The 25,037-nt window shown below is 43.7% G+C and overlaps 1 protein-coding gene across 1 annotated transcript in view; it reads left to right on the top strand.

Annotated features, from left to right (window-relative positions):
* The window catches only part of efcab7 (EF-hand calcium binding domain 7), a 151,491-nt gene that overhangs the window by 111,202 nt on the left and 15,252 nt on the right, over positions 1-25,037 (top strand). Inside the window, exon 13 of the mRNA XM_085982688.1 lies at positions 7,043-7,150. Coding sequence (XP_085838814.1) covers positions 7,043-7,150 — 108 coding nt within the window. The remainder of the gene's footprint in view (positions 1-7,042; positions 7,151-25,037) is intronic.

Raw genomic sequence — 25,037 nt, forward strand, 5'->3', positions numbered from 1 at the left:
CCACTTTGGTAGGAAAAATAGAAAAGCGGAGTATTTTTTAAATGGTGAGAAATTGGGAAATGTTGGTGTTCAGAGGGACCTGAGTGACTTTGTACACGAATCACTGAAAGTTAAGATGCAGTTACAGCAGGCAATTAGGAAAGCAAATGGTATGTTGGCCTTTATTATAAGAAGATTTAAGTAAAGGAGTAAAGACACCTTACTGCAATTATATAGGGCCCTGGTGAGACCACACCTGGAGTATTATGTACAGTTTTGGTCTCCTTACCTAAGGAAGGATATTCTTGCCATAGAGGGAGTGCAACGAAGGTTCACCAAACTGATTCCTGGGATGGGGGGATTGTCCTATGAGGAGAGATTCAGTAGACTACATAGGATTACATAGGATATACGGCACAGAAACAGGCCATTCGGCCCAACCAGTCCATGCCGGTGTTTATGCTCCACATGAGCCTCCTCCTGTCTTTCCTCATCTAAATCCATCAGCATAACCCTCTATTCCCTTTTCCCTCATATGCTTGTCTAGCCTCCCCTTAAATGCATCTAAACTATTCGCTTCAACCACTCCCTGTGGTTGAAGTGAGTTCCACATTCTCACCACTCTTTGGGTAAATAAGTTTCTTCTGAATTCCCTATTGGATTTCTTGGTGACTATCTTATATTGATGGCCTCTAGTTATGCTCTTCCCCACAAGTGGAAAGATTCTTTCTGTATCCACTCTATCAACATTTTCCAGAATTTTAAACACCTTTATTAGGTCACCCCCAGCCTTTTTTCAAGAGGAAAGAGGCCCAGCCTGTTCATCCTTCCCTGATATGTATACCCTCGCATTTCTGGTATCATCCATGTAAATCTCTGCACTCTCTCCAGTGCCTCTATATCCTTTTTATAATATGGTGACCAGAACTGTACGCAGTACTCCAAGTGTGGTGTAATTAAGGTTCGATACAGGTTTAGCATAACTTCCCTACTTTTCAATTCTATACCTCTAGAAATAAACCCTAGTGCTTGATTTGCTTTTTTTTACGGCCTTGGTAACCTGTGTCGCAATTTTTAGTGATTTGTGTATTTGTACTCCGAGATCCATTTGCTCCTCTACCCCACCTAGACTTGCACCCTCCAAGTGATAAGTGACCTCCCTATTCTTCCTACCAAAATGTAATACCTCACATTTATCTGTGTTGAACTTTATTTGCCAATTATATGCCCATTCTGCAAGATTATTAATGTCCTCCCGTAATTTGTTGCAGTCCTCCTCAGTATTGCCGATCCCTCCCAATTTGGTGTCATCCGCAAATTTAGAAATTGTGTTTTTGATTCCAAAGTCTAAATCGTTAATATAAATTGTGAACAGCAGTGGTCCCAGCACTGATCCTTGTGGAACACCACAACCCACCTTCTGCCACTGTGAATAGCTACCCTTTACTCCTACTCTCTGCTTTCTGAAGCCAGCTAGCAATCCATTCTGCTACTTGTCTCCTGACTCTGCGTTCTCTGACCTTGTTCATCAGTCTATTATGGGGTACCTTTATCGAAGGCCTTTTGAAAATCCAGATAAATTACATCTACTACATTACCATTGTCTACTCTCTCTGTTACTTCTTCAAAAAATTCAATGAGGTTGGTCAAGCAAGACTTTCCCTTTTGAAATCCATGCTGACTATACCTTATTATATTTTTGGTTTCTTGATGTTCTTCTATTTTCTCCTTTGGTAGGGATTCCATTATTTTTCCTACCACCGATATTAAGCTGACTGGTCTATTATTCTCTGGACGTGTTCTATCCTCCTTCTTAAATATCGGTATTATGTTAGCTATCTGCCAGTCCTCGGGCACTACACCTTTTTCTAACGAATTATTAAATATGTGTAGTAATGACTCTGTTATCTCTTCCCTAGATTCTTTTAAAATGTGTGGATGCAATCCACCCGGACCAGGGGTTTTATCCTCTCTGAGTTTGATTAGTTTATTTAATATACCTCCTTTTTTATTTTAAATGCACTTATCTCATCATCCAATGTCATGTCCACCTGTTCTATCTCCCTGGTAAATATTGAAGCAAAATAATTATTTAATATTTCTGTCATCTCTCTATCGTTACCTGTGGTATAATCCTGTCTATCCCTCAATGGCCCTATTCCCATCTGAACCTTTTTTTTATTGATGTGCCTACATAATATTTTACTATTTTGTTTTATGTTCCTTGATAATTTAGTTTCATAGTTCCTCTTTGCCTCCCTAATTGTTTTTTTGACTTCTCTCCTAATCGTTTCATATTCTCCCTTATCGTGCACTCCCCTGCTGTCTATGTACTTAATGTATGCCTCTTTCCTTACCCTCAATTGTTCCCTTATGGCTTTATTCATCCATGGAGTCTCATTATTGTTTAGTTTGTTCTTTCCTTTTAGCGGACTATATTTTTCCTGCACTCTGTTGAACACCATTTTAAATCTTTCCCATTGCTGTTCTATATTGTTCTTTGCCAGTATTGTTGCCCATCTTTTTTCCCCCAAGTTCTATTCTTAGCCCCTCAAAAATCAGCTTTTCTCCAGTCTATTAACCTGGTTTTTGTCATACTTATGTCCTTCTCAATTATCATCTTAAAGCGTATTATATTATGGTCACTATTGCCAATATGTTTCCCTACTTTTACTTCTCTTATCTGTTCTGGTTCATTCCCCATTTCTAGATCGAATAGCAAATCCTCCCTTGTTGGGCTTTTTACATATTGGGTTAGAAAGGATCACAGGATATATGGCACAGAAACAGGCCATTCGGCCCAACCAGTCCGTGCCGGCGTTTATGCTCCACTCAAGCCTCCTCCCGTCTTTCCTCATCTAACTATATCAGCATAACCCTCTATTCCCTTCTCCCTCATATTCTTATCCAGCCTCCCCTTAAATGCATCTATGCTATTTACCTCAACTACTCCCTGTGGTAGCGAGTTCTTGCCACTCTCTGGGTAAAGAAGTTTCTTCTGAATTCCCTATTTGATTTCTTGGTGACTATCTTATATTGATGGCCTCTAGTTATGCTCTTCCCCACAACAATTTATCTGTATCTACTCTATCAAAACCTTTCATAATTTTAAAGACCTCAATTAGGTCACCCCTCAGCCTTTTTTCAAGTGAAAAGAGACCCACCCTGTTCATCCTTTCCTGATAGTTATACCCTCACATTTCTGGTATCATCCGTGTAAATCTTCTCTGCACCCTCTCCAGTGCCTCGATATCCTTTTTATAATATGGCGACCAGAATTGTACGCACTACTCCAAGTGTGGTCTAACCAAGGTTCGATACAGGTTTAGCATAACTTTGCTACTTTTCAATTCTATCCCCATAGAAATAAACCCTCGTGCCTGGTTTGCTTTTTTATGTCTTTGTTAACCTGTATCGCTACTTTTAGTGATTTATGTATTTGTACTCCGAGATCCCTTTGCTCCTCCACCCCACCTAGACTCGCACCCTCCAAGTAATAAGTGACCTCCCTATTCTTCCTACCAAGTGTTCATTCTTCATGTGAAAGCCTAGACAAAATGTTCAATTATAGAGGAGGGGCCATCACAGCCAAACTCGACAGTGTCTTACACTAATACACACATTTTCTCTCTCTCTCTCTCTCACACCCATTGGGGGCAGGGAAGAAATTGCAAAGGCATTGTCCTCTGGATCACTACCCAGCAACCCCTATTGGAAGCGTACTTGTGTCCTGTACACATTGTAGGAACTCCATTCCCTTATCCCCTTTACCTAACTCCTCTGTCCAATTAATATCGGGGTAGTTGAAATCCCCCATGATTATTATTCTGTTTTTTACTCATTTCCCTAATTTGTCTGCATATTTCTTCCTCCACTTCCCTTCTACTATTAGGTTGTCTGTAGACTGCGCCTACACATAAATACTGTGACAACAAGAGCAGTTCAGAGACTAGGTATTCTGCGGCGAGTGTCTCACCTCCTGACTCCCCAAAGCCTTTCCAACATCTACAAGGCACAAGTCAGGAGTGTGATGGAATACTCTCCACTTGCCTGGATGAGTGTTGCTCCAACAACACTCAAGAAGCTCGACTCCATCCAGGACAAAGCAGCCCGCTTGATCGGCACCCCATCCACCACCTTAAACATTCACTCCCTCCACCACCGGCGTACCGTGGCTGCAGTGTGTACCATCTACAGGGTGCACTGCAGCAACTCGCCAAGGCTTCTTCGGCAGCACCTCCCAAACCCACGACCTCTTCCATCTAGAAGGACAAGGGCAGCAGGCGCATGGGAACACCACCACCTCCAAGTTCCCCTCCACGTCACACACCATCCTGACTTAGAAGTATATCGCCGATCCTTCATCGTCGCTGGGTCAAAATCCTGGAACACCCTCCCTAACAGCACTGTGGGAGTACCTTCACCACACGGACTGCAGCGGTTCAAGAGGTGGCTCACCACCACCTTCTCAAGGGCAGCTAGGGATGGGCAATAAATGCTGGCCTTGCCAGCGATGCCAAAATCCCATATACGAATAATTTAAAAACAATTAGTGTGATTGATCCTTTATTATCTTTTATCTCTATCCATATGGATTCTATTTTTGTCTTGCTGATATCTCGTCACTTTTTTCTACTGCAATTATGTTATCCTTAATAAGTACAGCTACTCCACCTCCCCTTTTTCCCCTCCCTCTCTTTTCTAAATATGTTATACCCTGTAATGTTTAATTCCCAGTCCTGATTTTTCTGTAGCCATGTCTCGGTAATCCCTACTATGTCTGGTTCCTCGCAATGCACGATTGCCTCCAGCTCCCCTGTTGTATTACGGACACTGTGCATTGCTGTACAGACAGTTTAACTCATTTTTAATAAGATTTCCTCTCACTTTATGTTTAACCATAGGCCTATATTCTCTAGAGTTTAGAAGAATGATAGGTGACCTCAATGAAACGTACAAAATTCTTACAGGGCTTGACAGGGTAGATGCAGGGAAGATGTTTCCTCTGGCTGGGGAGTCTAGAACCAGGGGTCACAGTCTCAGAATAAGGGGTCGGCCATTTAGGACTGAGATGAGGAGAAATTTCTTCACTCAGAGGGTGGTGAATCTTTGGAATTCTATACCCCAGAGGGCTGTGAAGGCTCAGTCGTTGAGTAGAAACAAGACAGAGATCGATAGATTTTTGGATGTTAAGGGAATCAAGGAATATGGAGATAGTTCAGGAAAGTGGAGTTGAGGTCGAAGATCAGCCATGATTTTATTGAATGGTGGAGCAGGCTCTAGGGATTGAATGGCTTATTCTTGCTCCTATTTCTTATGTTCTTATGAGATCTGGAACTGAATTGTCCTGGCAGACCCTAAACTGAATATCAGTGAGCAGTAATGGCAAGGTTAGTTCTGGAGCACAGGCCTTCAATACTACAGCCAGGATGCTGTTGATGCTCCTAGCCTTTGCTGTGTCCAGTGCACTCAGCTGTTTCTTCATAGTACTTGGAATGATTCGAATTGGCAGAAAACTGGCATCTGTGATGGTGGGGACCTCAGGAGGAGGCCGAGAAGGATCATCCACTCAGCATTTCTAGCTGAAGATGGTTGCAAATGTTCAGCCTTGTATTTTACATTCACATGCTGGGCTCCTCCTTTCATTTAGGAACAGCTTCTTTCCCAGGGCTGTCATCCTACTGAACTCCACAAATAAACTCTAAAGCCTGCACATCTGCCAATGCACTTTATTATGGTTATGTTTATGTTAATGTATTACAAGCCAAATGTATGTTGAATGTTTAAATGTCTTAATCCAAATGTACACTCTCGGGAGCCGCAAGCCTACATTTCGTTGTACTGCACTTGTGCACTAACAATGACAATAAAAGTTGATTTGATTTGATTTGATTAATTGCTTAATTGTCCACCATCATTTGCAACTGGGTGTGGCAGGACTGCAGAGCTATGACCTGATCCATTGGTTGTACTATGCTGCCTCATATCCCTCACTCTTCCATCTTCATCAAGACAGATAACCAACCTGGTTTATTAAGGAATGTAGAAGAGCATTCCGGGAGCAGCACCAGGCATACCTGAAAATATGGTGCATACCTGAAAATATGGTGCCAACCTGGTGAAGCTACAATACAGAACTACATGCATGCTAAACAGTGGAAGCAGCATCTTTTAGATGAGATGTTAATCTGAGGCCCTTTCCGTCTATTCAAATGGATGTAAAAGATCCCTTGGCACTTATTCAAACGAGCAAGAATAGGGTTAGTGTACAGGGGCTGAGTTCTAGTTTTCTTTTTCTAGGTGAAAATTCATCCAGAACCTTAGCCTCAATAACCAGAGCCTCCGCATCGCTAAACACACAAGTAAATGAGAAAAAGGGACCTTTTTTGTCAAAGATCGTACTCTTATTCTTGGAAAGTTTCCAGACAGTTCACCCAAAAACACTGTATGGTCCAAAATTAGATGAATGGCAACCCCTACTTATGGGTCGTCTCTGATCCATATGCCTCTGAGGCTAGGAGGGTGGGTTGGCATTTTGTTCCCAGTCCTCTGCCATTGCTGCTCTTGGCACATGACTCAATCCCATTGTGGAAACCCTTTCCTTGTGCAGTGAGCTGAGATTTGGCTATTGTGGAGTGCTGGCTTGAACCTGCATCACTCCACTCCATGGTGCCACAAAGACTTTATAAAGTGGGCTGCCGATTAAAGTTTTGCACATCAGAGAATCAAATGTTTCCTCTGCATCCTTTCAGTTACACTATTTAATTAATTTCACAATTCCTTATTTTAAAGCCACAGAATTGGATTGTGAAACCTCTGCTCATATAGGCCTTGTAGGCCATGCAAGTGCAAGGTAATAATTTTTTATGGATCCCCAACAGCTACACTGAGTAATTTTCTCAGAGGCATTTGGAGGATGATTAGAATACTGTATGGTTGCAGAGATCCACAAATTCTAGAAATTCTTATCACCAAGCCAGAAATCCAAACAGGTTGTTTATTACTGTGCAATTTTTGTTCATTTTTGGTAACCTTATGTCTTGCTTTTTGTACTTTTTTACAGTCTGAAAGTAAAGTGATTGTTCATGTCAACAATGAGCAGAGTAAGAACTGTGTCAGCAGTCGGGGGCTTAGTATTTTTGCAGTGGAAGTAGCACCAAGGACAACCACAGTAAGTTGAATTCTGCACAAGTTAGTGATAACATAGTATACGCAGGGTCTGCAACCTCCGTGTAACTAATCACTACATGAAACTGTCTGTTGCTGTCTGTCATGATATCTGGCACCAGCAATTAAAACCTCAGCAAACTGGTTCGAGGTTCTTACTCCCTGTGGGGACAGGAGCAGGGACTGCAGGGAGGATGAGCAACCTGGCCACAGCACCGTGGAACGGGGGGCCATTCAAGAGGGGGGAGTAAATAGAAATGTTGTAGTGGTAGGGGATAGTATTATTAGGGGGATAGATAGAGTTCTCTGCAGCCGAGAGCGAGAGTCCCGAAGGCTGTGTTGCCTACCCGGTGCCAGGGTTAAGGACACCTCCTCTGGGCTGGAAAGAAACTTGCAGTGGGAGGGGGTGGATCCAGTTGTCGTGGTCCATGTTGGTACAAACGATGTAGATAGGACTAGGAAGCCGGTTCTGTTAAAGGAGTCTGAGCAGCTAGGGGTCAAATTAAAAAACAGAACCTCAAGGGTAATAATCTCTGGATTATTACCTGAGCCACGAGCGAATTTGGCTGGGACAAATAAAATTAGAGAGTTAAATGCGTGGCTCAAAGACTGGTGTGGGAGAAATGGGTTTTGCTTCCTGGGACACTGACACCAGTACTGGGGCAGGAGGGAGCTGTTCCGTTGGGACGGGCTTCACTTGGCCAGTGCTGGGACTAGAGTCCTGGCGGATCATATAACTAGGGCTGTAGAGAGGGCTTTAAACTGTGGGGGGGAGGTTCCTAGAGAGCAAATAATAAAAATGACAACAGAGAAGGTCATAGACTTAGGTAGCAGTGGGGAAATTAAAAACCAGAGCGTGTCAGGAAGGGGCAGAAGGTATGGAGTAAAAGGTAAAGTAATAAAAAGGGCAAAAGCAGGAACTAAGTGTCACAAAACATCTTTGAAAGTTCTCTATCTGAATGCACGTAGCATTCGTAACAAAATAGACGAGTTAATGGCACAAATAACTACATATGGGTATGATCTTGTGGCCATTACAGAAACATGGCTGCAGGGTGACAATGCCTGGGAATTAAACATACCAGGTTATTTAACGATCAGGAAGGACAGGCAGGAAGGAAGGGGAGGTGGGGTGGCTATGTTAATAAAGGAAGGAATCACTGTAATACAGAGAAATGATATTGGGTCAAAAGATCAGGATAATGAAACAGTTTGGGTGGAGGTAAGGAATAATAAGGGGAAAAAAACACTAGTGGGCGTAGTCTATAGGCCTCCGAACAGTTGCAACTCTGTTGGACGGAGTATCAATCAGGAAATAGTTGAGGCTTGTAATAAGGGAGCATCTATAATTATGGGGGATTTTAACTATCATATTAATTGGACAAATCCAAATTGGGCAGGGCTGCCTTGAGGATGAGTTCATTGAGTGTATTAGGGATGGGTTTCTTGAGCAGTATGTAACCGAACCGACCAGGGGGCAAGCAACCTTAGATCTGGTCCTGTGTAACGAGACAGGATTAATTAAAAATGTCCTAGTAAAGGATCCCCTTGGAATGAGTGACCATAACATGGTTGAATTCCATATTCAATTAGAGGGTGAGAAGGTTGGATCTCAAACAAGCGTGCTAAGCTTGAATAAAGGAGACTATGAAGGTATGAGAGCGGAATTGAGTAGAGTGGATTGGGAAAATAGATTAAAGGGTAAGACGATACATGATCAGTGGTGTACATTTAAGGAGTTATTTTACAACTTCCAAAAAAAATATATTCCACTGAGAAGAAAAGGGTGTAAAAGAAAAGACAGCCATCCGTGGCTAAGTAAAGAAATTAAGGATAGTATTCGACTAAAAACAAGGGCATATAAGGTAGCCAAATCTAGTGGGAGGATAGAGGATTGGGAAAACTTTAAAAGACAGCAAAAAATAACAAAAAGATTGATTAAGAAAGGGAAGATAGATTATGAAAGTAAATTAGCAAAAAATATAAAAACAGATAGTAAGAGTTTTTATAGTTATATAAAAAGAAAAAGGGTGGCTAAAGTAAATGTTGGTCCCTTAGAGGATGAGACCGGGAAATTAATGGTGGGAAATATGGAGATGGCAAAAACACTGAATGAATATTTTATATCAGTCTTTACAGTAGAAGACACTAAGAATATCCCAACACTGGACAAACAGGGGGCTATAGGGGGGGAGGAGCTAAACACGATCAAAATCACTAAGGAAGTGGTGCTCGGTAAAATAATGGGACTCAAGGCGGATAAATCACCTGGACCTGATGGCTTACATCCTAGGGTCTTGAGGGAAGTGGCGGTAGGGATTGTGGATGCATTGGTAATAATTTTCCAAAACTCCCTGGACTCAGCAAAGGTCCCGGCAGACTGGAAAACTGCTAATGTAACACCCTTATTTAAAAAGGGCAGTAGACAGAAGGCTGGAAACTATAGACCGGTTAGCCTAACATCTGTGGTAGGTAAAATATTGGAGTCCATTATTAAGGAGGCAGTAACAGGACATTTGGATAATCATAATTTAATAGGACAAAGTCAGCATGGTTTTATGAAGGGGAAGTCATGTTTGACAAATTTGCTGGAGTTCTTTGAGGAAGTAACATATAGGGTGGATAAAGGGGAACCAGTGGACGTAGTGTATTTAGACTTCCAAAAGGCATTTGACAAGGTGCCACACAAAAGATTATTGCTTAACATGAAAAATCACGGGATTGGGGGTAATATTCTGGCATGGATAGAGGATTGGCTATCTAACAGAAGGCAGAGAGTTGGGATAAATGGTTCATTCTCAGACTGGCAATCAGTAACTAGTGGTGTTCCACAGGGGTCAGTGCTGGGTCCCCAACTCTTTACAATCTATATTAACGATTTGGAGGAGGGGACCGAGTGTAACATATCAAAGTTTGCAGATGATACTAAGATGGGAGGGAAAGTAGTGAGTGAGGAGGACATAAAAAACCTGCAAGGGGACATAGACAGGCTAAGTAAGTGGGCAGAGATTTGGCAGATGGAATACAATACTGGAAAGCGTGAGGTTATGCACTTTGGCAGGAAAAATCGTAGAGCAAGTTATTATCTTAATGGCAAGAAACTGGAAAGTACTGAAGTACAAAGGGATCTGGGGGTCCTGGTGCACGAAACTCAAAAGGTTAGCATGCAGGTGCAGCAAGTGATTAAGAAGGCCAATGGAATGTTGGCTTTCATTGCTAGGGGGATAGAATATAAAAATAGGGAGGTATTGCTTCAGTTGTACAAGGTATTGGTGAGACTGCACCTGGAATACTGCGTACAGTTTTGGTGTCCATACTTAAGAAAAGACATACTTGCTCTCGAGTCAGTACAAAGAAGGTTCACTCGGTTAATCCCGGGGATGAGGGGATGGACATATGAGGAGAGGTTGAGTAGATTGGGACTCTACTCATTGGAGTTCAGAAAAATGAGGGGCGATCTTATTGAAACATATAAGATTGTGAAGGGGATGGATCGGGTGGATGCGGGGAGGATGTTCCCGATGATGGGTGAAACTAGAACTAGGGGGCATAGTCTTGGAATAAGGGGCTGCCCTTTCAAAACTGAGATGAGGAGGAACTACTTCACTCAGAGGGTGGTAGGTCCATGGAATATGCTGCCCCAAAAAGCTGTAGAAGCTACATCATTACATAAATTTAAAACAGAAATAGACAGTTTCCTAGAAGTAAAGGAAATTAAGGGTTATGGGGAGCGGGCAGGAATTTGGACATGAGTCTAGGTTCGGATCGGTCATGGCCCTGTGGGTAGCGGAGCGGGCCCAGGGGCCGTGTAGCCTGATCCTGCTCCTATTTCGTGTCTAATTCTGTTAGATTCAGGAGATGGTTCTGTGATAGTCGATTGGCGGTTAGGATCAGATCAACCATGATCTTATTGAATGGCGGAGCAGGCTCGAGGGGCCGATTGGCCTACTCCTGCTCCTATTTCTTATGTTCTTATGCTCCTCCCCCTACACAAATATGTGCAAACTCCACCTGTAAATCTCATATAGAATAATACAGGATTAAGTGTCAAGGACATGACACATCTTGGGGTTGTACTGACATTGACAAACTGTTTAAGCTTTGATCATGCAGTTTGACATAATCTCAACCCCTTGATGTGTTATTTGCTTTGTAATGTACTGCAGCTTGTACACTGTCCCACCTATGCTTTATCCTGTATGTCCTGACCAACATTCCTCCCTCAACAAACACCACCAAACACAGATGAACAAGTTATTCATTTCATTTGTTGTTTGTGTGAAAATTGTTGCCATGTTTGTCTATGTAATGACAGTGATTACACCTTGAAAACTATTCATTGAATGTAAACCATTTTAGGATATCCTGAGGACATGATGCGATGCTTTGTAAATCTCAGTTCTTTCTTTCTCGCGCTCTTCAATTTTTTATGAGCTGAATCAATTTGGCAAGATGAAATGTGCTAATATTGTTTGATATCTTTGTAGTCTTATATTATACACAGGATAACACTACAGGACAATCATTAATACACGCAGGTTTGATCTTATAAAATTGATTTAATGGTGCATGTATCTGTAACTTTATTTTCAAATTGTATTCAAATTTGTTTATCTCAGAAGAAGAAAGATTTGCATTTATATTGCGCCTTTCATGACCTCAGGACGTCCCAAAGCACTTTACAGCCAATGATGTACTTTTAGTGTAGTCACTGTTGTAATATAGTCTGAAAAATGATTTTGATATTGCCCCAGTATGTGCTATTTTATGATCTACTTTATGACCCTAGAATTGCAGCACCATTTGTTAGATTACTGTAGCGAGAAATCTTGGTAATATGCTTGATGTACTTGAGTGTGGTCTTAAAATTGACCCTTAATTTTATTCGATTTTTTTTTTCTTGGGTGCAGGTAAGTCCATCTTCTCTCTGCTATACATTTTTTAGCCTATGTGAGAAAAAATTAGATTGCTAGTCTTTAGATTGACTAATTGTGCCACCCATAGCTGATACTGGAGCTTGAGAAATTATAGCACATTTAGTGACATTTTCTTTGCAGCCTTGATGGGTATCCAGACATGGCACAAGCATTAATTGCATCACTTTAGCAAGGTGATAATTGAGTAAAATATATAGTTTAAAAAGATGTAAGTTTTCAGAACAAGAAAAGTGCAGAAGTCACAATAAACCTGACCTTTTTTGACAAGTTAGCCGCACCTATCTGCCTTCCAACCATATCCATCAATCCCTATTCTCTCCAGAAACACATTTAATTATCTCTTGAACCTGTTTGTAGTGTTCACTTCAATGACCATCCCAAGTAATTCATTCCATAACTGTATTGCAGTTTGGATGAGACAGTTCTATCCAATTTCCCTTATTACTCTTAACTCCTAATTTTTTATCTTGTATTTGAACCCATTTGAACCCAACATTGCTGTGAACAATCAACTTTGTCCTTGTTTTCATAACCTTGAAAATAAAGATGCTACAGATATGGATACCGCTGGAAACAAATCTAAGTATGTTTGTTGAAGAAAGTTTTTTAAAACTTAGTATTTGTGCTTCAATTTTTTTTTGTTCCCTCATTTCCTCAGGAAAATGCACAATCTGTACTTGGGCGGGAAAGGCCGAGGAGTTGTTTACAGGTCTACACCAATGCCATTTGCAACCAGCCACAAGGAAGCGCAAGAACCAGAATGGGAGGGTGGAAGGAGGGTTTGAAGCGCCCTTGATTTTTTTCCTTCTTTCTCCTTGTGAGTGGGAAGTGGTCTCTACTCATCACATCTCCATAGTAATGCAGGTGGGGTTATGAACTCAGTGAGTGGGAGATCTAATCTGCATTCATTACTCTGTGGTACTGTGCATTGGTGCTTCATGTTGCACTCCTGCACTGTAGTGCCCTGGGAATCCAAGATTAAGTTTCTTTTTGCACCTAATCTTCTTCACGCCCTTCCTGAGGGCATTAATGCCTTTCTGGGTACCCTCTGGTAGATGGGAACCCTGGCCAATTCCTCCTTCTCTCCACATGACTAATTCAGGGGTGCTGAGACCAATTCTCATGCCCCTACTATTATGCGGGCTGAGTTCAGCTAACTGGGACTCAAATGTGCAACATTTTCTGTCTCAGCTACTCACCAGATAGACTCGCGGAGCCCACGGTGCTGTTTTAATGAGAAGCGTAAGTGGAGAGGCAAGATGCCAGCAAAGTTTAAAGAACAAGGAGAGAAGCAAGTTAAATCAGAAAGTAGTGATTAGATGACACCAAGGCTGGAATTTTCCGTACCTGGGCGGGTTAGGTGCGGGCAGTTGCCGTGGCGGGTCACGACCCTGTTCCTGATTCCATGCCGCTCCTCAGATCGACTTTGCGTTACCCGACCCAATTAAATGGTGCGGGTCTGATGACGTCAGCGATGACGTGTTTTCAGCCGGGATATTTAAAGGAGCCATGGCCACATTGCATTTGATGGTTCATCTCGGAGTGTGCAGGCAGCACAATTGGACGGCTGGAAAGAGCACCAAATATGACTGCACTGAGACAGAGGTCTGCACCAAGGTTCTCCGATGACTCCTTCCATATGCTTGTGGAGGTCCTCTTCCCTTCTAATGGGTGCAAGAGACCGCCCCAGGAGACCAAAAGAGCCTGGCTCCAAATAGCAGAGGAGGTAAACAGCAGGGATGTGGTCAGGAGGACCTGGGTGCAGTGCCAGAAACATTTCAATGATCTCATTAGATCAGGAAAGGTGAGCACAAAGCCACACTCAACTTCATCCTGCTGTGCCTCTCATCACATCCCCATCACTCTGCCTTACCAACCCTGCTGCTGCTAATCCTTAATCACACCAACATACCTTGCACATCCACCCATCCCTCTCTATCTACATTATCACATCCCCATCTGACTAGCCACCCCTCATAGCCCCCCCCTCATCATAATGTAATCATACCAACTAACAACACACAAGGAGGCCACTTGGCTTTGGCACCCTACTCCATCATAGTCTCCCTCTAAAGATGTAACTCCATTCCTTACACTCATTCCATCACTCTCACTTAACCTTTTCTTCATTCTCTCCTTCCAGGAAAAGAGCACCCACAATAAGAGGAAGAGAACCGGAGGTGGAACGCCATCATTGACGACCTTAACAACAGCAGAGGAGGCTGTGTTGGAAGTTTCGGGAGTCGCCGAGCAGCTGGAGGTGGGAGACGGAGAAAGGGGGACATCTCAGCAACCTGGTAACAGAATTACATATCATACAGCTACATGGCATACACCAGTCACTCATATGGGAACTGATGTCATCAGCCACTGAATATTCATCATGTGCATAATGGTATCTGTACCCATTCTTCATATGACGTATTGAACTCATCTCTTTACTCTCCCACAGGTCCATCAAGCGCCCCCCCCTTCCTCTTCCTCTTGGACAGTGTGGGGGGAAGACAAGTCCTCAGAGGAGCCTCCAGCCCCTGAGGACGCACCGTCACCAGCACAGATACGCACACCTCGGTGGGTGCCACGCAAGATAGAGTAGTGTTGTCACCTTGTGTCTTACTGCCGGAGGGTGCAGAACGCTCCCAGCTCTGCTCAGCTGCATGCAGATGCTGAGCCTCTGGGGCCATCCAGAACGAGGGCGTTCCTGGAGGTGCAGCAAGAAGTGCAGGAGGCTTTGACAGGTTTTGCGAGCGCGATGTCTGCAAATGTGCAGAGAATGGAGGAATCCATCTCCAGCATGAGCACCACAGTGTCGCAGGCGATGGCGACTGTAGGCTCTTTGATGGATAGGATGGCCACCTGCACGGAACAGCTAATGCGCCACTCACAGGAGCACATGGTCTCTATGGAGAATAGATGGCAGAGGCTCATAGACCTCTTCTCTAGAAGGGATGCCAACATAGATATGGGTCCTCATGGCCCCACTGCTGTGCAGCAAGGTGCTCTCCAGCTCCTTGCTAGCAGGGAAGTGCGGGTAGCCCATGAGAGGGATGATGGTGAGAGGGGACATGGAAGTGGGGTTTCCTATCAAAGCTTCTCCTCTGTTGCCATCTCCTCAGCCAGAGCCCCAGATGCCTCCTTGGACAGTGATGGCCGAGTCTGCCCCTACACAGTCACAGAAAGAGCAGACTTTGGCGGGGCCATCAGAGGCTCCAAGACCCAGAGGATGTCCGCCAAAAGCATCTAAGCAGCCGCAGCAGGGAAGTGAGCAGGCTGCCTCTACCTCTGCTGAAGCCACAGGGGTGGCACCTCGTAGAAGCACGCGTAAGAAAAAGATGAAACACAAGTAGATTCACAAGGGTAGCCACTTGGGTGTTTTGTTAGTTGATTCTGTAATGTTTCTGACATAAATCGTGCCATTCATGTAGAAATGACGTATGAAATATACTGGGCGGCCTGCTGGTGGCACTGTCCAGGGAGAGTATAAATACTCAGGCACGGGCCCAGCTTGCTCAGGGACATTTTGTAAACAGGAACTAGTGAAGGATAACTAGACTTCCATGTTGTGAAACAGTCGATTAAAGCCTTGTTTAATACTCTGACCCAAGTGCCTAGTAGTTTTCTTACGTCAGTTTCCATTACTGTAATGTGTCACACAATTTTTTTTATTTTTACCACATTCTGGTCATGGACAAATTTGTGTGCACCTTTAGAAGTGGATAAGTGAGTTGGAGTGAATGGTGAGACATAACGTTACCTCCAGCAATGGCGGGGGGGTGGGTCAGTGTGAAAGGAATAGCTTGGTCATTGTAGGGATGCTTTATGGTGCTGCTGTGGGGTGGTGCCAACCTGGTGCAGCATGTGGCAGCCATATGGGTGTAATGCGTAAAGTTAAGTAAATCTGGCCATGATGAACCCATCCCTGACCTCCCGGGCAGCAATATGCTAGTGGAATCTGAACCGCAGCTTCCTCCTCCTCCTCTGAAGTGGCTGCGCACTCAGTGCCTCGCTGCTGTGCTCTGTTGTGCAGTGCACAGCAGACCACAGCGATTCTGGAGACCCTGGCTGGTGCATACTGAAGGGCTCCTCCAGATCTGTCAAGGCATCCGTAGCGCATTTTCAGCATGCCTATTGTTTGCTCTATGACACATCTGGTGGAATTGTGGCTTTCATTATATCTCTCCAGGGTCTCAAACCCTTGCGTTGAAATAATTGTCTCACTTGTCAAACGGCATCGGTGGGCGGCTGACTGTGAGATGCCACAAATGTCTGCTGCACATCCCTGGAAGGAGCGGAGGCTAAGAAGCTCAGGGCGCTGGTGACTTTGACAGCCACTGGTAAGGCGTATCCACCCACTCCTCAGGGCTGCAGGTCTTGCTCCAGCAATGCGCAAATGTCTGCGATCACCTGGCGCGATAGCCTGAGCTTCCTTTGGCACAGCTGCTCAGTCATGTTGAGAAAGCTCATCCTCTGCCTGTATACCCTATGTTGGGGGTATCGCCTCTGGCACGGTGCAGCCCCGCACTGATGCCCTCTGTCCTGTGCAGCATCAGGTGGTTGAGGAGAAGGTTGGTGGTGTTGTTCGTGCTGCTGGTGTTGCAGCTTATCGTGGTCTGATTCTGAGGGCCAAGGTGAAACAGTATAGATGGCACCCATGCTGATGGAATTGATGGCAGGTCAAGTAGAGATGACAGAAGCAATTGTCAATGATGTGATAGGTTCTAACAATGAGGTGAGACTGGATGGCAACTTGCTGGAAACACTTGCAGCCTGTAGAAAGCTAAATCTGTACTGGCAATGCAGTCAGCAGCAGCTTCTGCCTGAGGAAAGTGATCAGCTGTGAGGTGGGAGTTTTTATTGTACTTTCCATGCTAATCAGCTGGATCAGTGGCCACTCAACTACCGCTTTAGGTTGACAGAAGTGGTTCCCGAGCTGCGTGATTCCCGTGGTCATCCAGTGAAATTTGAAAGGTAGGGTTAAAAAGACTCTTAAGGGTCTGACAAGTACCTTAAAATGATTTAAATTAGCTCGCCCGCCTCTGCCGTTCGGGTCGCTGCTGCGCTGGCAAACGCGCCCGAGGGAAAGACGCGTGGGTGCGGGATGACGGCAGGTCCCTGATCCGCTGCAAGGTTTTTCAAATTTGCCAACTGACCTACCTCCAATCGCGCTTGCACGGACCCCAGAAAATTCCGGCCCAAGTTTGCATTTTAACAGCTGAGAAAGGGAAGACAGAGAGATGGAGAGCTACAGTTCTGAAGTCCTTGGAATGAGCGTGTTAGAGTAGCAGACTGTGTGAGAAGTCCTGATTTCAACACATTGTGAATGCAGGGAGAAGACCATTTGTGAGAGCATTTTTGCAGTTTAATCATTTATCTTGTTAAAGTGATAAAAGTTACCTTGTTTATTTACTTGCTTTGTGTTTTTTACCTAAAACAAAAATCTTGCCATTTATCATGTAATGAAAAAATGGCATCAGTTTTAAAAAAAAAGTCTAATTATGGAGAGAAAAATGACTGGGTGGGAACAATTACAAGCAAATATCATCTGAGGTTCAGTTAACATACACCACTTGAACACTGTGTGGTTAAGTAATGGTCTTTTTAAAGGCAATCTATTTTCATCAAAAAGTGTTTGACAAACTTTTTTGTTTGGACAAATTGAAAAGCCATGCATCATTTTCATTGCAATTACATGTTTTGAGATGATTTATGTTACCACTTTGTGCATTTGCAATTAAACAGGAAAGGGTTTGCTGATCCTATTCTCAGGAAAATGGTATCTATTTAAAAGAGAATTATGCACACAAAGATGCTTAGACTGTTGAAGTATTAAGAGTGTTTCTTGCTGGAGTGAAATATGTTCTCAAGACCTGCTCTACTAAGCTGATATTTGCTGTAAGGATTTTCCTTTTAATAGTGTTTCCTCATTTTTCATTTTTTGGGGGGCGGGGAGTATTTGGGCTACACTGCCAAGACCACATGTATTGCCCATTAGTAGTTGCCCTGAGAAAAGGGCGGTGAGCCTTCTCCTGGAACTGCGGCAATCCTTGTGTTGATGGTGCTATCACAATGGTTTTAGGTAGGTAATTCCAGTATTCTGACCCAGCAATGATGAACAAACAACGGTATATATCCAAGTTAGGATGATGTGTGCACAGGAGGGGAACATTGACGTGACCGCGTTCCCATTACATTGATGCTCTTGTCCTTCTTGGTGATAGAGGTTGCAAGGGAGGCAGGTGCTGTCAAAGTAACCTTGGTGAATTGCTGGAGTGCATTCTGCAGATTGTATGTATTGTAGCCAATGCTGTAGGGGGTGCCTATTGAGTTGAGTGGCAGTGGCACCAATTAAGTAAATTGCTCTGCCCTGGATGGTGTCGAGTTTCTTGAGTGTTGTTGTGGCTGTAGTCATTTATGCAAGTGATGAGTATTCCATCACACTTCTGACATAGGAACAGGAGTAGGCCATTCAGCCCATCGAGCCTGTTCCACCATTCAATTAGATCATGGCTGATCTGTATCTTAACTCTGGTTACCTTCCTTGGTTCCATATCCCTTGATACCCTTGCCTAACAAAATTCTTATCAATCTCAGTTTTGAAATTTCCAATTGACCTAGCCTCAACAGATTTTTGGTGGAAGAGAATTCCAGACTCCTACTACCCTTTGCATGAAGAAGTGCTTCCCAATTTCATCCTGGAATGGCCTAGCTCAAATTTTAAGGTTATGCCACCTGGTTCTGAACGCCGCCACCTGGTTCTGAACGCCTCCACCAATGGCATGAAGCTTGTAGATTTTAGGCTTTGAGAGGTCAAGAGGTGAGCCACTTGTTGTAGAGTACCCAAACTCTGTCCTACTTGTAGCCACAGTTGATAAGCTTCTGGTTACTTGTGAATCCAAGGAGTTTGGTGGAGGACTCAGTGATAATGGTGCTGTTGAAGGACAAGGAGAGATGTCTGGGCTTTCTCTTGTTTGAGATGATCATTACCTGCCATTTATATTACCTGCCACTTGTCAACCCATCCTGCTGTAGAATGCTTCATTATCAGGAGTCTCTGATTTGTCACACTTCTTGTCCGACATCCAATATTGGATGAGCAGAAACTTCCTCCAACTAAATATTGGGAAGACTGAAGCCCTTGTCTTTGGTCCCCGGCACAAACTCCGTTCCCTGACCATCGTTTCGATCCCTGGCAGCTGTCTAAAGCTGAGTCAGACACTCGCAACTTTGGTGTTGTGTTTGACCCCGAGATGAGCTTCCGACCACATATCTGCTCCATCACCAAGACTGCCTACTTCCAGCTCCGTAACATCACCCGACTCCGATCCTGCCTCAGCTCATCTGCTGCTGAAACCCTCGTCCGTGCCTTTGTTACCTCTAGACTTGACTATTCCAACGCTCTCCTAGCCGGCCTCCCACATTTCACCCTCCATAAACTTGTGCTCATCCAAATCTCTGCTGCCCATATCTTAACTTGCACCAAGTCTCATTCACCCATCACCTCTGTGCTTGCTGACCTACACTGGCTCCCGGTCCGACAACCCCCTAATTTAAAAATCCTCATCCTTGTTTTCAAATTACTCCATGGCCTTGCCCTTCCCTGTCTCTGTAACCTCCTCCAGCCCTACAAGCCTTTGAGATCTCTGCGTTCCTCCAGTTCTGGCCTCTTGTGCATCACTGATTTTAATCACCCCACCAATGGTGGCTGTGCTTTCAGCTGCCTTGGCCCTAAGCTCTGGAATTCCCTCTCTAAACTTCTCCACCTCTCTCTCCTCACTTAAGATGCTCCTTAAAATCTACCTCTTTGACTAAGCTTTTGGTCACCTGTCCTGATATCTCCTTCTGTGGCTCGGTGTCAAAAATGTTTTTTGTTAAGCACCTTGGGACGTTTTGCTATGTTAAAGGCGCTATATAAATGCAAGTTGTTATTGAGTCATGAATGGAGCTAAACACTGTGGAATCATTAGAGAACAACCCTACTCCTGACCTTATGACGGAGGGAAGGTCATTAATGAAGTAACTGAAGATGTTTGGCCTGAGGAGCTCCTGCAGTGATACTCCTGGGGCTGTGATGACTGTCCTTCAACAACCACAACCATCTTCCTTTGTGTTTGGTTTGACTCCAGCCACTGAAAACTTTTCCTCTTGACCCCCATTGACATCACTTTTGCTAGGGTTCCTTGGTGCCGTACTCAGTCGAATGCTGCCTTAATGTCGATAGCAGTTGCTCTTGCCTCTCATCTGGCATTCAGCTTTTGTGTCCATGTTTGGATTGAAGCTGTAATGAGGTCTGGAGCTGAGTTGTTCTGTCAGAACCCAGACTGAGCATTGGTGAGTAAATGTTACTTGATGGCACTGTTGATGATGACTCCTTCCAGCACTTTACTTACGAATGAGAGGAGGCACTAATTGGCCGGGTTAAATTTATCCTGCTTTTGTGGGTAGGACATATCTGGGAAATCTTCCACGTTGTTGGGTAAGTACCAGTGTTAATGCTGTACTGGAGCAGCTTGGTGAAAGGAGTGTCTGGCTCTGGTGCATAGGTTTTTAGCACTATATTGGCCCAGCACACTCAGCCACATCTTAATGCTACATGGAATGTACCAAATTGGCTGAACACTGGTATCTATGATCATGGGGATCTCGGCTGGAGGCCAAATAAGATCATCCACTGGACACCTTTGGCTGAAGATACTTGCAAACACTTCAGCCTTGTCTCCTGCACTCACCATGATTGAGGATGGGGATTTTCATGCAGCCTTCTCCTCCCGTTTGTTGCCTGGTGGTCCACCGCCATTCTCGACTGGATATGGTAGGACTAAAAAGCTTTCCTCTGATCCGTTGGTTGTGGGACTGCTTAGCGCCATCTATAACCTGCTGCTTTTGATGTTTACCATGCATGTAGCTCTGTATCATAGCTTCACTGGGTTCATACCTCATTCTAAGGTATGCCTTGTGCTGCTCCTGGCACACCTTTTTAAATTCTGCATTGAACAAGGGTTGGTCTCCTGGCTAGATTGTGATCAAGGAGTGAGTTGGGTCATGTGTTGGGCAATGAGGTTATAGATTGTGGCAGTATACAATTCTGTTGCTGATGACTCACACAGCTTCAGGGATGCTCAGTTTTGGGTTGCTAGATTTATGCCTAGTCTTTCCATTTAGCATGATGGTGGTTCCACACTACACAATGAAGGATGTTCTTTGAGAAAACAGACTTGCATTTATATAGCGCCTTTCATGATCTCATTAATCCTCAAACCACTTTACAGCCAATGAACTACTTCTGAAGTGTAGTCACTGTTGTAATGTAGGAAGTGCAGCAGCCAATTTGCGCACATGATAAGATGAAACTTTGCCTTTATAAGGACTGTGCGAGTCAATTCTACCAATTATATTGTGGATGGCTGTGTCTGCAACAGGGATTACTTCCTCGTGTTGCGTTTAACAAATTTTAGAGTTTTTTTAGCAGGGTACATAAGAACATAAGAAATAGGAGCAGGAGTAGGCCAATCGACCCCTCGAGCCTGCTCCGCCATTCAATAAGATCATGGCTGATCTGATCCTAACCGCCAATCCACTATCACAGAACCATCTCCTGAATCTAACAATTAGACACACGAAATAGGAGCAGGATCAGGCTACACGGCCCCTGGGCCCGCTCCGCTACCCACAGGGCCATGACCGATCCGAACCTAGACTCGTCCAAATTCCTGCCCGCTCCCCGTAACCCTTAATTCCCTTTACTTCTAGGAAACTGTCTATTTCTGTTTTAAATTTATGTGATGATGTAGCTTCTACAGCCTTTTGGGGCAGCATATTCCATGGACCTACCACCCTCTGAGTGAAGTAGTTCCTCCTCATCTCAGTTTTGAAAGGGCAGCCCCTTATTCCAAGACTATGCCCCCTAGTTCTAGTTTCACCCATCATCGGGAACATCCTCCCCGCATCCACCCGATCCATCCCCTTCACAATCTTATATGTTTCAATAAGATTGCCCCTCATTTTTCTGAACTCCAATGAGTAGAGTCCCAATCTACTCCACCTCTCCTCATATGTCCATCCCCTCATCCCCGGGATTAACCGAGTGAACCTTCTTTGTACTGACTCGAGAGCAAGTATGTCTTTTCTTAAGTATGGACACCAAAACTGTATGCAGTATTCCAGGTGCGGTCTCACCAATACCTTGTACAACTGAAGCAATACCTCCCTATTTTTATATTCTATCCCCCTAGCAATGAAAGCCAACATTCCATTGGCCTTCTTAATCACTTGCTGCACCTGCATACTAACCTTTTGAGTTTTGTGCACCAGGACCCCCAGATCCCTTTGTACTTCAGTACTTTCCAGTTTCTTGCCATTAAGATAATAACTTGCTCTACGATTTTTCCTGCCAAAGTGCATAACCTCACGCTTTCCAGTATTGTATTCCATCTGCCAAATCTCTGCCCATTTATTTAGCCTGTCTATGTCCCCTTGCAGGTTTTTTATGTCCTCCTCACTCACTACTTTCCCTCCCATCTTAGTATCATCTGCAAACTTTGATATGTTACACTTGGTCCCCTCCTCCAAATCGTTAATATAGATTGTAAAGAGTTGGGGACCCAGCACTGACCCCTGCGGAACACCACTAGTTACTGATTGCCAGTCTGAGAATGAACCATTTATCCCAACTCTCTGCCTTCTGTTAGATAGCCAATCCTCTATCCATGCCAGAATATTACCCCCAATCCTGTGATTTTTTATCTTAAGCAATAATCTTTTGTGTGGCACCTTGTCAAATGCCTTTTGGAAGTCTAAATACACTACGTCCACTGGTTCCCCTTTATCCACCCTATATGTTACTTCCTCAAAGAACTCCAGCAAATTTGTCAAACATGACTTCCCCTTCATAAAACCATGCTGACTTTGTCCTATTAAATTATGATTATCCAAATGTCCTGTTACTGTCTCCCTAATAATGGACTCCAAAATTTTACCTACCACAGATGTTAGGACAAATAAAATTAGAGAGTTAAATGCGTGGCTCAAAGACTGGTGTGGGAGAAATGGGTTTTGCTTCCTGGGACACTGGCACCAGTACTGGGGCAGGAGGGAGCTGTTCTGTTGGGACGGGCTTCACTTAGCCAGTGCTGGGACTAGAGTCCTGGCGGATCATATAACTAGGGCTGTAGAGAGGGCTTTAAACTAACTAGTGGGGGGGAGGTTCCTAGAGAGCAAATAATAAAAATGACAACAGAGAAGGTCATAGACTTAGGTAGCAGTGGGGAAATTAAAAACCAGAGCGTGTCAGGAAGGGGCAGAAGGTATGGAGTAAAAGGTAAAGTAATAAAAAGGGCAAAAGCAGGAACTAAGTGTCACAAAACATCTTTGAAAGTTCTCTATCTGAATGCACGTAGCATTCGTAACAAAATAGACGAGTTAATGGCACAAATAACTACATATGGATATGATCTTGTGGCCATTACAGAAACATGGCTGCAGGGTGACAATGCCTGGGAATTAAACATACCAGGTTATTTAACGATCAGGAAGGACAGGCAGGAAGGAAGGGGAGATGGGGTGGCTATGTTAATAAAGGAAGGAATCACTGTAATACAGAGAAATGATATTGGGTGAAAAGATCAGGATAATGAAACAGTTTGGGTGGAGGTAAGGAATAATAAGGGGAAAAAAACACTAGTGGGCGTAGTCTATAGGCCTCCAAACAGTGGCAACACTGTTGGACAGAGTATCAATCAGGAAATAGTTGAGGCTTGTAATAAGGGAACATCTATAATTATGGGGGATTTTAACTATCATATTAATTGGACAAATCAAATTGGGCAGGGCTGCCTTGAGGATGAGTTCATTGAGTGTACTAGGGATGGGTTTCTTGAGCAGTTTGTAACTGAACCGACCAGGGGGCAAGCAACCTTAGATCTGGTCCTGTGTAACGAGACAGGATTAATTAAAAATGTCCTAGTAAAGGATCCCCTTGGAATGAGTGACCATAACATGGTTGAATTCCATATTCAATTAGAGGGTGAGAAGGTTGGATCTCAAACAAGCGTGCTAAGCTTGAATAAAGGAGACTATGAAGGTATGAGAGCGGAATTGAGTAGAGTGGATTGGGAAAATAGATTAAAGAGTAAGACGATACATGATCAGTGGTGTACATTTAAGGAGTTATTTTACAACTTCCAAAAAATATATATTCCACTGAGAAGAAAAGGGTGTAAAAGAAAAGACAGCTATCCGTGGCTAAGTAAAGAAATTAAGGATAGTATTCGACTAAAAACAAGGGCATATAAGGTAGCCAAATCTAGTGGGAGGATAGAGGATTGGGAAAACTTTAAAAGACAGCAAAAAATAACAAAAAGATTGATTAAGAAAGGGAAGATAGATTATGAAAGTAAATTAGCAAAAAATATAAAAACAGATAGTAAGAGTTTTTATAGTTATATAAAAAGAAAAAGGGTGGCTAAAGTAAATGTTGGTCCCTTAGAGGATGAGACCGGGAAATTAATGGTGGAAAATATGGAGATGGCAAAAACACTGAATGAATATTTTATATCAGTCTTTACAGTAGAAGACACTAAGAATATCCCAACACTGGACAAACAGGGGGCTATAGGGGGGGGAGGAGCTAAACACGATCAAAATCACTAAGGAAGTGGTACTCGGTAAAATAATGGGACTCAAGGCGGATAAATCACCTGGACCTGATGGCTTACATCCTAGGGTCTTGAGGGAAGTGGCGGTAGGGATTGTGGATGCATTGGTAATAATTTTCCAAAACTCCCTGGACTCGGCAAAGGTCCCGGCAGACTGGAAAACTGCTAATGTAACACCCTTATTTAAAAAGGGCAGTAGACAGAAGGCTGGAAACTATAGACCGGTTAGCCTAACATCTGTGGTAGGTAAAATTTTGGTGTCCATTATTAAGGAGACAGTAACAGGACATTTGGATAATCATAA

Source organism: Somniosus microcephalus, chromosome 3 (assembly GCF_052327205.1).
Source record: "Somniosus microcephalus isolate GS21.2 chromosome 3, FLI_Smic_1.0, whole genome shotgun sequence".
Lineage (NCBI taxonomy): Eukaryota > Metazoa > Chordata > Chondrichthyes > Squaliformes > Somniosidae > Somniosus > Somniosus microcephalus.